The 13,990-nt window shown below is 35.0% G+C and overlaps 1 protein-coding gene across 1 annotated transcript in view; it reads left to right on the top strand.

Annotated features, from left to right (window-relative positions):
- Window positions 1-13,990, top strand: part of CNTNAP2 (contactin associated protein 2) — a 1,887,185-nt gene that overhangs the window by 956,825 nt on the left and 916,370 nt on the right. Inside the window, exon 14 of the mRNA XM_044678981.1 lies at window positions 4,977-5,096. Coding sequence (XP_044534916.1) covers window positions 4,977-5,096 — 120 coding nt within the window. The remainder of the gene's footprint in view (window positions 1-4,976; window positions 5,097-13,990) is intronic.

The raw sequence follows: 13,990 nt of genomic DNA, 5'->3' as shown, positions 1-13,990 counted from the left end.
TTTATTTTGTATCCTGCAACTTTGCTAAAGTTGTTGATTATTTCTACAAGCTTCTTAGTTGATTCTCTAGGATTTTTTAAGTAGACCATCATATCATCTGCAAAGAGTGATAGCTTAGACTCCTCCTTGCCTATTTTGATACCTTCAATTTCTTTTTCTTCTCTAATTGCAACTGCTAGTGTTTCTAGTACTATGTTGAATAATAGAGGTGATAATGGGCATCCTTGTTTTTGAATCAACTCTTCTAAATGTTATTCCTTTTGGAAACTAACATACATTAAAATGGCATGTTAAGCAAGGTTTTAGTTGTACTATCAAGAGCTTTTCCCATTGAATAAAGAAGGTAGGAGAGAGTATATATGATTTGGTAAGCTCCAAAAAAGATTATTTTTGTCCTAAAATATCTTCTCCACCACATGATGAGGTGTTCAAAAATCAAATAATTCATCAATTAACAAATAATTCTTTAGTGTTCACTGTGTAAAAAATAGTAATGTGTAAAAATTAAATTGACTCTTCCCTTACGTAATTTTTATTATGTTGAATGGAAATTATATATAACAAGACACAAGCTAATTTCAAGAGAGAGAAAGTACAAACTAGAGGGGATCAGTATAGTTGCCCAGAATTGGTGGCATCTAAACTGAACTTTGAAAGGAGATATGTATTCTAGTGGGCAGAGATGAAGGAAAAGTAAATTCTTAATAGAGAAAAACATAGCTCCATGGAACAGTGAAATGGCATGTTGAGTTGGCTGAGGTGGGGTGGGGGGAGGTAGGGTAGGAAATACTGTAGTTTGCCTGGAACAAAAAGGCAGGGAAATGGTAAAATAAGAATAGATAAGTAAATTTGAGTGAAATTGTGATGTCCTATTATTTTCAGGATGAAATACAGAATCCTCCTCTGTTTGATTTTTAAAGGTCTTCATATTTGGCTCCTTCGTGTTTTTCCAGTCTTCCTAAACTTTACATCTCTCCAAATACTCTTTGATCCAGTAACACTGACATCTTTGCTGTTTCTTACACAAGGCAGTCTATCTCCAGGCTCTGGGCATTTTCCCTGGCTGGCTGGGTGTCTAAAATCCTCTCCCTCTTCATCTCTACCTCCTAGTTTCCCTGGCTTCCAACAAATCCTAACCAAAATCCCACCTTCTACAAGAAGACTTTTCTGATGCTCCTAAATGCTATAACACATCTTTTGACTATCTCCAATTTATCAGGCAATTTTAATTATCCTATTACCTCTAATATGTTCAGAAATATGTTTGTGGTACATGGTTGTCATTTTGTCTCCTACATTAGACTGTCATCTCCTTGAGGGCAGGAATCTTTGTTTTTGTTTTATTTAATATTTGGCCTTCTTTGTATGCCCAACACTTAGCACAATACTTAGAAGAATGTAGGTACTTCATAAATGTTTATTAACTGAAAAGGTTAGTGTGTGTGCATGTTATTTTATCCTTGAGGCAAAAGAGAAGCCCTGTAGGGTTCTGAGTGCTTGGATGTGTTAGGAAGATCATTTTAGTAGCTATTTGAATGGGAAATGTTTAAGTTACTGATAAGAAAAATAGCTAACAGACAACAAAAATTGCATGGACATTAAAACCTTGAGACTGAAGTTGAACCAAATGCTATGAAAAAAAGTAAACCAAAAGAGTCTAAAAGCAGATCTTGATGACAAAACTCTTTAATTTAAATGCCACACAGAGAGAGATGGCTGCAGATACAACAGTGGTTTAAAATAGACATTTTTTAAATAAGATCTTATGAAAAAAGCATAATGGATGATCATGAGCAGTGTCACTGTGTCACCAAGATAAGGTTTGGAAGGCAAAACGAATTTCAAAAAGCTTAACAAGAAGGCACCTAGGTGGCTCAGTGGATTGGGAGCCAGGCCTAGAGATGGGAGGCCCAGGGTTAAAAAAATCTGGCCTTGGACATTTCCTGGCTGTATGAACCTAGGCAAGTCACTGAATCTCTATTACCTAACCCTTACACCTCTTCTGCCTTTGAACCCATACACAGTATTGATTCTAAGACAGAAGGTAAGGGGCTTAAAAAAGAGCTTAACAAAAGATCTAACTCAACGAACTTATCTAGGAGTAATTTAAGGATATAAATTGAAATAGGACAACAAACATGAAAAATGAAATAGATGTGCAGAGATTTTTTTTATATGTCCTTTTTTTACCACCCAGAATCACCACACTTGTTCTCTCACTTGACCATTTTAAATTTTATTATAGAATAGGCAGAAATGACAGTAATGAGATCAAAGATGGAAATATACCCACCCTTAAAATGGAAATGATTAAGTATATAGAGAACCAAGTATAGATAGGCAAGATCTATGCTATCTGGGTGACACAATTCTGTGACTGTTGAGGAACTGATTTACAAGGTAAATATGCCAGAGCTGTGGAAAAAATTTCAAACTGTAATGCCAACAAAATGATAATAATAGAGAGAGACACTATCAAGAGCTTTCAGCCTACTTACTTATCTCATCTATGTGTGCATTGCGGACATCTAGGGTGAGAGTGTTAGCAGAGAATAGACAGGATTTTGCAAATAATTATTCCATAATAAACTTTAACTTGACTATCGCAACTGACTGGAATATGCAGGGAATATAAATCCCATTGTACTTATTGTTTATTAATTAAAACCATGCAATTTGATAGAACAAAATAGTACATCAAAGCAGGGATTCTTACTCTGGATTATATGAATTTGGATTGGAAAAATATTTTGATGGCTGTACTTTAATTGTCCTTTATGTATTTCATTTTATACATTATGGAAAAATATTCTTAAAATAAGTCCATGGCTTTCACCAACTACAGAAGTCCCCATGATGTTAAAAAGCTTAACTCTTGCCTAAGAAATTCTCTTCCATCAATATATGTCCTATTTGCATATCACGAGCATTCCAGATTGCTCAAAAGATATAACACAAATATCAAGAAAGACATAAAACAAGGTGATGAATGCTTAGGACATGTTCACTAGTGGGGTGGAGGATATCCATCAAAAAGTAAAAGATGGAGAGAGAGGTCCCTTGCTTGTAGTGGTACTCTGCATGCTCTTGCTAAAGCTTAATATTATACTTTGTTGAGTCTTCTACTCTGCTTAATAAAGATCTATAACCACTCTAGAGTTTAGCCTGATCACTGAGCAAGAAAGAGGAAGTGGTTGAAGAAGACTCATCACCAAGATTATGACATGCAAAGAGAGCTTGGAAAACACATTCATTTTCCTTAAAATATAAGTAAATGTTGACTACTCATTCAAGAAATTGTTAACACAAAAGAAAAAAAAGATGTCATAGGAACTAGGAAGAATAAAAAATTATCTTCCAAGTATATATATTTATAACCCTTATCTTTCATCTTAAAATCAATACTATATTTTGGTTCAAAAGCAGAAGAGCAGTAAGAGTTAGCAATGGGGATTAAGTAATTTGTTCAGGTTCATGTAGCTAGGAAGTGTCTGAACCCACATTTGAACCCAGGACCTCACATATCTAGGTCTGACTTTTAATCCATTTAGCCATGTACCTGCCCCCAAAAGATTAATTTTTTAAGATATGAGAGAAACATAAAAATTTGAAGTTAAAGAAAAAGAGCCTTTTAAAAATTAAAATAGTTGGTAAGGAGGACAAAGAAAGATAGAACTCTAATCACCAGATGCTGCCTATTAGTACTGATGAGGGTGAGTACCATTAAGGGGGAAGGGAGGCAAAGAACCTAGGAAAAACACAAGACTCAACAGAGGAAGAGGGAAGCTGGAAGCAAAAAAACAAAACAAAACACAAAAAATATGGTTCACCAAATTCCATCTGTTCCTATGTCACAGGGGGCCATAATAACACTCTTTAAGTGCATTTCTGAATGATTATTAAAGTGAATGTCCTAGAATCTTTTTGCCAGAAAGACTTAGAATGTTCATATGTGAACTTTCAAAATATATTTATTTGCCATTAAAATGCCATTCAGTATTGTTAAAAAAAAAGTTATCTCCGTAGAATTCTAGAAGCATTTCTATTAAGAAGAAATAAAAATGGCCACCTTTTATTTCTGGAAAACAGGTGCAGTCCCCTTGAAAAGGGGAAAGTACGTCAACCTCAGCATGGGAACAAAAAGGAAAACAACTAAAAAGAACATATAATTTAATTACACCAGTGTCGGCTTTCTGTGAAAAAGAGATTTGATGCAGTTAAAGCACCTGTAACAAATAAAATTATCCAAGAGGCATTTTCTCTACACTTTTTTTTCCTGGATAAAAGGAGAATTAGGGATACTTTATCTGTGCCAATATAGTTAAGTTTCTTTAGTCTCTTATTTCTTTCATTCTCTTAATATTTAGCTTGATAGCCCATAAAAATGGAAAGTCATCTTTCCATTAATTCAATTTCCATGTAATTCACTGGGACCTCCCATCCTTATGGAATTTTGAAACCAAGCCAAACAGAGAAAGGAAAAAATTTCTCAAAAAAGCAGAGGGCAACAAAGGAGGTGAGATTAAGAATAGCAGTGAACCATATAAAAAACAAAGATTTCATTTGTTTAGTATTTGATCAATTGATTGATCAATTCAAACTGCAAAACTTGCACCATCTGTTTTATGAGAAAAGAGAGAAATTAGAAACATCCAACAGATTTTTAAGTATAATTTCTAAGTTTGCTTAAAAATATGTTAGCATTGCAAGAATATTTTGTGGTCATTCAAGTATAATTATCTCCCTTTGTGCTGTTGGGTAGAATAGTATGCAAATATGATGCACTGGTCAAGTCATTGAACTTAATTGAGGGTGAAAGAATTAGAGAGTAGTTAAGAAAGTCTTTATCTTATGTAATGCTTTCCCAGAATCTAATGCATCATTTTTGTGTAAATATGAAAATAAAATCAGAGAAATTTGTGTAGGGAATCATGATTTTCATTGTACTTAGGTACATTTTGTTTTATTTATTTCAGCTATCTATGAACTCTCCTGTGAAGCTTATAAACACCTGGGCAAAACTTCCAATTTTTACTGGATTGATCCTGATGGCAGTGGAGCTCTGGGGCCTCTGAAAGTTTACTGCAACATGACAGGTAACTATATCTATTCATGTTTTCTGAAGATGATTTAATGAGATGTCAAGTATAAAAGGTACCAATGAAATTTAATTCTATATTTTGCTATGTTTTTTATCCTAACATTTTATAAATTAAATATTATAAGATATAGTAATCACACAAATAAAAAGGCACTGCTCTACCAAAGGACCACAAACTCATGGTCAAAGATGTAAAATTATTCCTGGAAGTGTAAAACCTAAGAGTACTACTGTAAAAAACCTTCCATTACAATTTAAACAATCAATGATATGCATTTAAAAATTGATATACAGAAGAAAGGACCCTAAAGTCAAATATTCAAAGACTGTATTCAAGTCAGAGATTGAAGAACATGATTGTTAAGGCAATGCCCAGAGTTCATAGTGCTGGGGAGATGGCTGAGGGCTAGGTGATTGGCTTGCACAGATGTTTTAATTACAGGAGATGATGGTTCCTTATTAACACCAGCTATATTTTTATTGATATTTATATTTTGATTTTGGTTATTCTATCCTGAGAATGAGAGGTAAGGTGATATAATGACTGAGATTGACTAAAGAGACTTGCATTCAAGCCTCTCTCTTAACACACTTCCTCTGTGACTATGGGAATCTTTGAATCTTTTTGAGGGTCTTTTGACTCAGCTCTCTGAGACAGAGGCAGTAGATTACAGACCATGGGTCAAGCGTGGCCCTCTACATCTCTGCCACCTTGTTGTAAGTAGCTGTTCTGCATTTCTCTTGTTTTACAATGCCCAAATCTCTTTAAAGAGCAGGACTGTATAAAGATTCTTTACCCCTGCCAAAAATTTTTTTAAAATGTAACTGGGAAATATTTAACAAAAACAATACAATGTATAATATTATATTTTGAAATTTAGTCAATATACAACTGGCAGGGATTCTTACAGTTTTTGTTGTTTTGTTTTGTTTTGTTTTTTGAGTTGTTTCAGCCATGGTTGATTCTTCTTGACTCCTTTTGGAGTTTTCCTATATTAAGAAATGGAAAAATGGACATTTTCAGAGGAATGATATCGCTCAAAGTGGAATTTCCTTTGCATAACATTCAAACTAGTCTCATTTGCTCTTCAGGATATTATAGCTCTCTGACGTTCATATGATTGTTTTATCTAATTCTCCTTTGTTTTGTTTCAATTGCTAACATTTTCTCACTCATGTTCTTACAGAAAATCAAGGTTCTACATAGGTTATATGCAGAATTTCCCTGGATGAACTAGTTTACATTTTTTATATCCCCCTATATATCTTTCTTGTCTTTCTCTGTGCTCTCTCTGACCCTCTTTCTTCCCTCTCTGACCCTTGCTTTTCTTCCCCACCTCCTATCTTTCCTTCCCCCATCTCCTATAGTTGCTGCACCCCCCACCAGCCTTTCAAATATATTGTTTAATTTCTGCTCTTCTGATGGTGCTGTCAAATTCTCAGGAGTAAACTTGAACTTACTTCGGCTTATGTCATTTATTTATACGGCCCCTTCCCTTTTCCAAAGCAATAAAAGCAACAGTGATAGTAATAATAAGTATTCTTGTCTACATTCAGGATCTGTGATTTTATCACAATAGAAATAATGATATTTGACATTTCGATTGTGCTTCATGTTAAAAAGTCTGCTTACATACAATTATCTTGATATTCATACATGATAAAATTATTAGTTTGATTAATCTTATGTTTATTTTACAGATTTGGGAACAGAAAGCCAAGGAGGTGAAGGGGCTCTTTGCAGTGTACTATATGAATTATATCTATGAAAATTATAGGCAAAAGGTTAGGGAAAAAAATCAGTGATAATGGTAGAAGATACTTAAGGCAAAGCTAGGTAACAGAGTGGATAGAGCACAAGTCCTGCAGTCAAGAGGTACCAGTTTCAAATCTGGCCTCACCCACTTTTTATCTGTGTGACCCTGAAAAAGTCACTTAACCATATTGCCTAGCCTGTGCTTCTCTTCTCTCTTAGAACTGATTCTAGGACAGAACAAAAGGGAGAAAGAAAAAGATTTACATACATCTAACACCTAACCTGGTATTTCTTTGACCACACCAAGATGTTTGTAGAATATTAAGTAATAACAGTGATTAAAACTCTTCACAGCAATATTCCTGAACCCCAACTTAAGCCCCTCTAAATTCTGTGTTGTCATTTATTTGTGTTTGCTGTCCCCTACTCTCTAGTCTATGGGCACTGTGACTGTGTTCACATTCTGGAAATTTAATTTCATTTTACAAGCCAAGTAAAAAGCATTCTGTCCTCTGGATTATGAAGTGTGAATCCCAAATACAGAACACCTACTGGGTTTCTTCTTGCACTAATTTTGTGGTTTTTATCAAAAAAAAGCTATTGAGTTTGTTTACATGATTTGTGTTTTATAAAACCCTGGGGCCTAGCTGATCAGATTCTATTATCCTCCATAATAGTATGAGCTGTTCTTTCCTCTTTATTCTAATACTTAGAGAAAGCTGATTACTGTAGTCCCTAAACACATTATATAGAATATGCTCAGAACTTTGAGGGGGAGACTTTCTGGAAAAGGAATTACTCTACCAATAGAACTAGTTCGTGGTGGGAAGGTCAATAAATCAGCTGTCATCTCATCCATATTGTTAGTAGTCTCCATAGAGGATTAACATTTTTTAGAGTAGTTATAAGATTATAGTATCAGGGTTTAGAATTATAAGGGAACTTAAAGGTCACTTAATCTAATCATCTTTTTCAAATGGTGTAAATGAGAAATGAGAGGTAAAGTGAGTTACTCAAAGATGCCAAGCCTTATAGCTAATTTCAGTTTCTGGGTTTTGCATTATTTCTTTCCTTGTGATAGGGAAAAACAAAACAAAACAAAACCTGATTCAGGGTTTGTATTTTTCCTCATTAGAGATTATTTAAATTTCTTCAGAATAAGGGAAACTGCCTCTAAAAGGCAATTTGATGTAGTGAATTCAAATATAATTCAAAAATAACTATGACCTTGAGTAAGTAAACATATTTCCTCATCTATAAACAGAGAGAGTTAGACTTTATGAGTCCTACCCTCTACTCCTCCCACCTCTAGAAATCAATGTTCCTGTGATCTATAATTCTGTGCCTATGAAAAGTAGGCCACCAGCCTTATTCTTACTGATTACCAAACAATCCTAGGCATGTTCCTTTCTTAAATTTGAGAGGTAAGGGAAGAAATGGACCTGGTGATAAAACAGTAGTTAAGCTGTACTATAGCAATGGTATATTATTCTGGAATCTATAAAAACTCAATTGAACCCCTAAAACATTTGGCTGGCTGCGTGACTTTGGAAATGTCATTTGCCTGAGTTTCTTCATCTTTAAAATAAGAGTTAATAATAGCTTCATTGCTTGTCTCACAGGGTAATTAGAAGAGTCAAATGAGAGAACATATCTAATGTGCTTTGCAAAGTACTATGTAAATGTTGATAAAATCAGTATTAGCAAGTGTAGCATCTGGGTTTTTACTCAATAAATGTGGAAAAATAATACTGAATTATAAAATCATTTCCCCCCTCACTTCCCTCAAGTTGAGGCTGTAACCCTTTCTCTCCCCTAGCTGTGAAACTAGGTTGGGATCTCCCTTTTGTGATGATCTTTGTTAAGGATAAAAGGATTGTGCTCTGAAGCCTTGTTGCCATCCTGAGATTCACCTCTTCCTGTGAGGAAATAATGAGGGAGAAGTTGAGGTCTCTAAATCTACCTCTTCTGTAGCTATTTATTTACCAATCAGAGATGTCATGGGATGTCTAGGGAAGGGACTGAGTGGTGTGATCACAAGGGGTGTATATTGATATTGCCTGGCACCAGAGGTTCCCTGGCTCTGTTGCCCCATCTTTGGCCCTGATCTTTGACCCTACTAGCTCTTTCTGGTGCCTGTTTGGATTGTAGAGGAAGTCTACTGTCTTGAGCAGTCAATAAATTAATTTAAAATTTAAAAATACAGCCTTGAGAATTTCAACTATTACATAATCTGCTAACCAAGAATGGTTCTCTTACCATTTTTCTACGTGAAAAGGGGTGAACAATCTGGTCTCTTATAAACAGAGTTGTGTCATCTTTCTGATTGGCTGGACAGCTCAACCTGAGGCTCTTACCTGCCAATCTAGATTGGCGGATTTTTCAAGGTAGGAGGTAGACTTCCAGACCTCCACTATTCCCTCCTTACTTTGTCACAGGTGAGGCAGGTCTCACAAGGAAGAAGCCAGCACAAGCTGTCCCCAACCTTGGCTGCAGAAGTTCAATAGCTAGAGCTGGCAGACTTCCTTTATCTAAAAGAGTTTTTGTTTATAGATAAATAAGGTTCAGTTCTCCACCCTGCCTCTAACAGGAGTCAGCCCAGGAGGATGCCTTAAAGCCTGGGAATAAATTAATTTGGTTTAGAAGTGGGCTGACCTTCCAAACCTAAGATTTAAGACTGGCTTCATATAGAAATTATTACCATTCAGCATTAATTTTCCCCACAACTAAGGAACCCATCACAGAGGCTTGTTTATTTGAAATGTAATTATTGGTATAATGATATTATGTAGGAAGAAGGACCTAGGAACTTTAAGGATGAAGGCAATTCCCCCATGTCCTTTTTTTTTTCAGGAGCCTTCCTGAGCCTTGGTTTGAGGTTCTATTTATTAGTGATGACCATAATATTAAATTGCTGAGATCTCCTTATGGTCTCTGGGCCTATTCTTTTGAAACTGTAGAACCCTATGCAATCCACTATTATTTTGTCCTCTAACCATGATATATTATGGCTCACTAACTATTATTCCAGGTTAAATGTATTATTTTTCTTATGCATGTTTAGCTCATTATACTTCCCCATCCATTATTCAAACTATCCTCTTGTTTAAGGATGTGGTATGAATCTCAGACCTCATGAAGATCCTGGATTCTTTGTTGTTGTTAGGCATTTTTCAGTTGTGTCCAACTTTTCATGACAGGGATTTTCTTGGCAAAGATATTGGTTTGGTTCATCATTTCTGTCTCTGAGTTCACTTTATAGTTGAGGAACTAAGGTAAACAGAATTAAATGACTTGCCCAAGGTCACACAACCAGATTTTAACTCAGAAAGAGACATCTTCCTGACTTTAGCCCTTCATTCTATCCAATGCTCCACTTAGCTGTCTATCCTTAATTTAAGTGTATTCAAAGTTTCCTAGTACTCATCATTTGGTCAATAGCTTTTTCTGCTACATGTTTGTTATTTCCCAATTGTTTAATAGCTTATAGTTTTGTTTTCATCAAATATACTTTGAAAATGAATTGAAAGCTAAGTAATTAGTGGATCTGTACTAATTTTAGATCCTGTTTCAAGTATGAATATAATGCATTGTTTCCTTTTTCTCTATAGTCCAGCTTCTAAGAAGCTATGGGAAGAATACTTTCTTCTCTATCTACCTCAGTTTCTTTCTTTGTGTTGTCTGTCTTTGAAGATCAAGAAAATGTCATTTTGGGGGCATCTAGTTGGCTCAGTGGATTGAGAGCCAGGTCCAGAGATGGGAGGTCCTGGGTTCAATTTTGTACTCAGCTACTACCTTGTTGTGTGACCCTGGGCAAGTTACTTAACCTCCATTGCCTAGCCTTTACCATTCTTCTGCCTCAGAACCAATACATATTACTGATTCTAAGAAAGAAGGTGAGGGTTAAAAAAAAAAGAAAATGTCATTTTAATGACATAGAGAAATCTTTATCCCATTGTTTATAGCCATGCCATAGAAAATGTGACATGAGTATTTCATATAGAAATGAACTGTGTCCCCTAGTTAATAGCTTATGTATTTTTAGTGCTGCTGTATTTTGTTAGCTTTTCTGAAAAAAAATCAGTTTTCAACTGAGTCATGAGTCTTCTCTTTCGAGTTTAAGGATTGGAAGAAGGCACAGATTCTGCCTTGTTCTGAAACAAAGTCATTTTGCTATAGACATAGATGAAGGTTTTATTATCACAAAACGGTCACTGACTGATTGATAGGATCATTTAATCATAGATTTGTGACAAGAATGGACTTTGGAGGTCATATAATCCAACCCTTCTTTTTTAATGGATGAAGGGATTGAAATGTGGAGCAGGAGGCAAGTGATTTGCTTTGGGTCATATATATAGTAAGCCAAGTACAATTTAGATTATGATTTCTTTGAGGATAGGGTCTATTGTTTTTTTTTGAGGGGAGAAGGGGTAGAGTTTGGCCTTTCTTTGTATCCCCAGGGCTAAACACAATGTCTTTCTCATAGTATATTCTTCATTATGCTTGTTAACTGACAGATTTTGTACTTTAACATATTGCTTAATCTACAATTACTTAAAAAATTTTTATGAATCTTATCCTAGGGAATATCTCCCTCTTTCTATCCTTATACTCTTTTCCTGCTCAATGGTTCCCTCCTCTACAGGATAACTCCACTTTGAAACCATTTGCACTCTCAGTATTAGCTGTCTTTGTTCTCATCTTTTCCAGTCGTTCAGCTCCTCCTGCTAGAGTACTCAGTCATTTTTGTTCATCACCAACAATATAAATCTTTGGATTCAATCCATTTCATGTAGCCTCAGTTGAAAATCTGAAAACTCATTGATCAAACCAAGCCTCTTAGCTACTCTCTCCCCTTCCTATAGATTACACACTCAGGGAAGACTCTCCTTGGATTCTCATTCTATTGATCATCTCTGACCATTTGTGTTTCTTGTAAACTTCTTCTATACTATCTTTCCTCCAGAGGGATAGTAAAATACTGCCACAAGATTCAATGGCATCTTCATTCAAATAGATTGAAAAGGAAGTTAGAGCCAAACACAGACAACTAACTACAATCTAGTCCTAAGGATTCAAGTCTGAAACTGAGGATCACAAAGTTGACATGGGACCAAGATGCTAGCTGGTATTGACATATTTGTTGCACCTGAGACTTAGTGCAATAGCCCACTATAATATCATCCTTCCTCGACATTCCCTACCCTTAAGCCCACAATTCTTCTGCACATAGTTGAAAGATAAACCTTCCTAGAAAATGACTTTTGTAATATCAATCATCAAATAATAGAAAACTCAGAGGAAGGAGATTATGCTCAGAGAAATTCTTATTTTTCTTATTGGTTAAAATTATGGGTGCTAAACCCTTGCCCCTAATTTATCCCTTTTATTCTTGAAATACCTTCCTCTAGTAGTTTCAGGAAAGCTGTCACATTAGATTACACTCAGGTGTTGGTGACCTTTTTCTCATTTAGTAGTCCTACTATGAATTTTTGCTCTTTGGAGGATTGCAAGGGAAATGACTTGAGATGATTCTCTAATGGTAGAATTTCAGATATGATGTTCCCCACTTTTGGTACTTGATCTTCTCTTCCATATTAGATATTACCCATAAAAGTTCCCTTATTCTATTTAGATGTAAAATGAGTCCTATAACAGTATCTAATAAGTGTCCTAAGATATTTTTTCCAGTTTTTCTTTCTATATGGATTGTGGTTCTTTTTGATACATATGCTGATTGGCATTTGTTTCAGTTTAATTCAATAAACAAATTAACAAACAAAAAAGCATTTTTTTGGTTGCTTCCTTTGGACAAAGTAATATGGGACATATGGAGAAAGGAGAGAGACAGGTTACCAAGATGAATAAGTCCCCACTTTCAAGGTAGAATCAGTTTTGTGTTAGGGGAGACTTTAGAGGTCACCTAGTCATTCCAAGATCACTCAAAGTCTTGGAGAAAGGATAAGGCACATATTTAAATAATTGCAACAGTAAATTGTGACTCCTCAATGTTAAGAGCTGTCCATTACCCTTTGAACCCCTAGTATTGAGCACAGTACTTGGCACATAGTAGATACTTAATAAATACTTATTGATGACCAAAAGGAGTATTAAAAATGCTAAAGTCACTGGAAGAGGAATGATAATATGAGAAAGTGGCATTTGATTTGGTTTCTAAAAGATGAATGAAATTTCAATAAATATTTTTGAAGACTGTCTCTGCATAAGGCCATAAGTCAAGTCTGTATGATTATGAAAAATACTACTGTTCATTCTCTATCATCCTCTTCCAGGGGAGACCGTACCTACCCTATTTCCCTAATTGCTCATAGCTTATTTCATTAGGATAATCAAAATGGCAAAGAAGGAGCTAACAGAGTTTGAATGTAGATTCAAGCATGACATTCTTCACTTTATTTTCTCCATGAATTTTTCTCCAGTGTGAGCAATATGTGTCTTGATTCACAACATGACAAACATGGAAATATGTATTATATGATAACACATGTACAGCTGATATTATATTACCTGCCATCTTGGGGAAGGGAAAGGGACAGGAGGGAGGGAAAGAATATAGGTTGCAAAATGACAATTACAATTGTATCGACATGTGAAAAATTAAATTAAGTTTTAAAATGGTATTAGATTGAGAATCAAAAGAAAAGCTCTAGATCTGTTCTTTCCTAGTTTTTCAATTTTTGGCAAATTATTGTTATCTTTTCTCTTTTACTTTCTAATCAGTTAAATGAAGAAGTTAGTAATCTTCTTAATACTTTTTAAAAACATATTTAGGAAATGTCCTGCCCAGATTATTATAATCATTATTCTTTCTTTGTAATTTAGACTTTTAAAAATCTATCCTTACCATGTTTTTGAAACGGATGTATCAACTCCAAGTTGATATGGACACAGCTTCCCCAGTCTTGCATCTAGAATATCATTAATATGGATTATTTGACTCTAGGTCAATTGATCTTTGGCTCTTTCTGCATGTCTTCATTCATATTGATCAGCTCCCCTATCTTGGCAGTAAAATAAAGAATTAAACAATGCAAAGGGCAAAAAATATGTCAATATTTCAAGGTATTCTTTTTTCCCAATATTTCTAGGGGATATTGATTTAATACCCT

Source organism: Gracilinanus agilis, chromosome 5 (assembly GCF_016433145.1).
Source record: "Gracilinanus agilis isolate LMUSP501 chromosome 5, AgileGrace, whole genome shotgun sequence".
NCBI classification, from domain to species: Eukaryota; Metazoa; Chordata; class Mammalia; order Didelphimorphia; family Didelphidae; genus Gracilinanus; species Gracilinanus agilis.
Note: the sequence above shows the minus strand (reverse complement) of the source record. Positions and strands in the feature narration are given on the sequence as shown.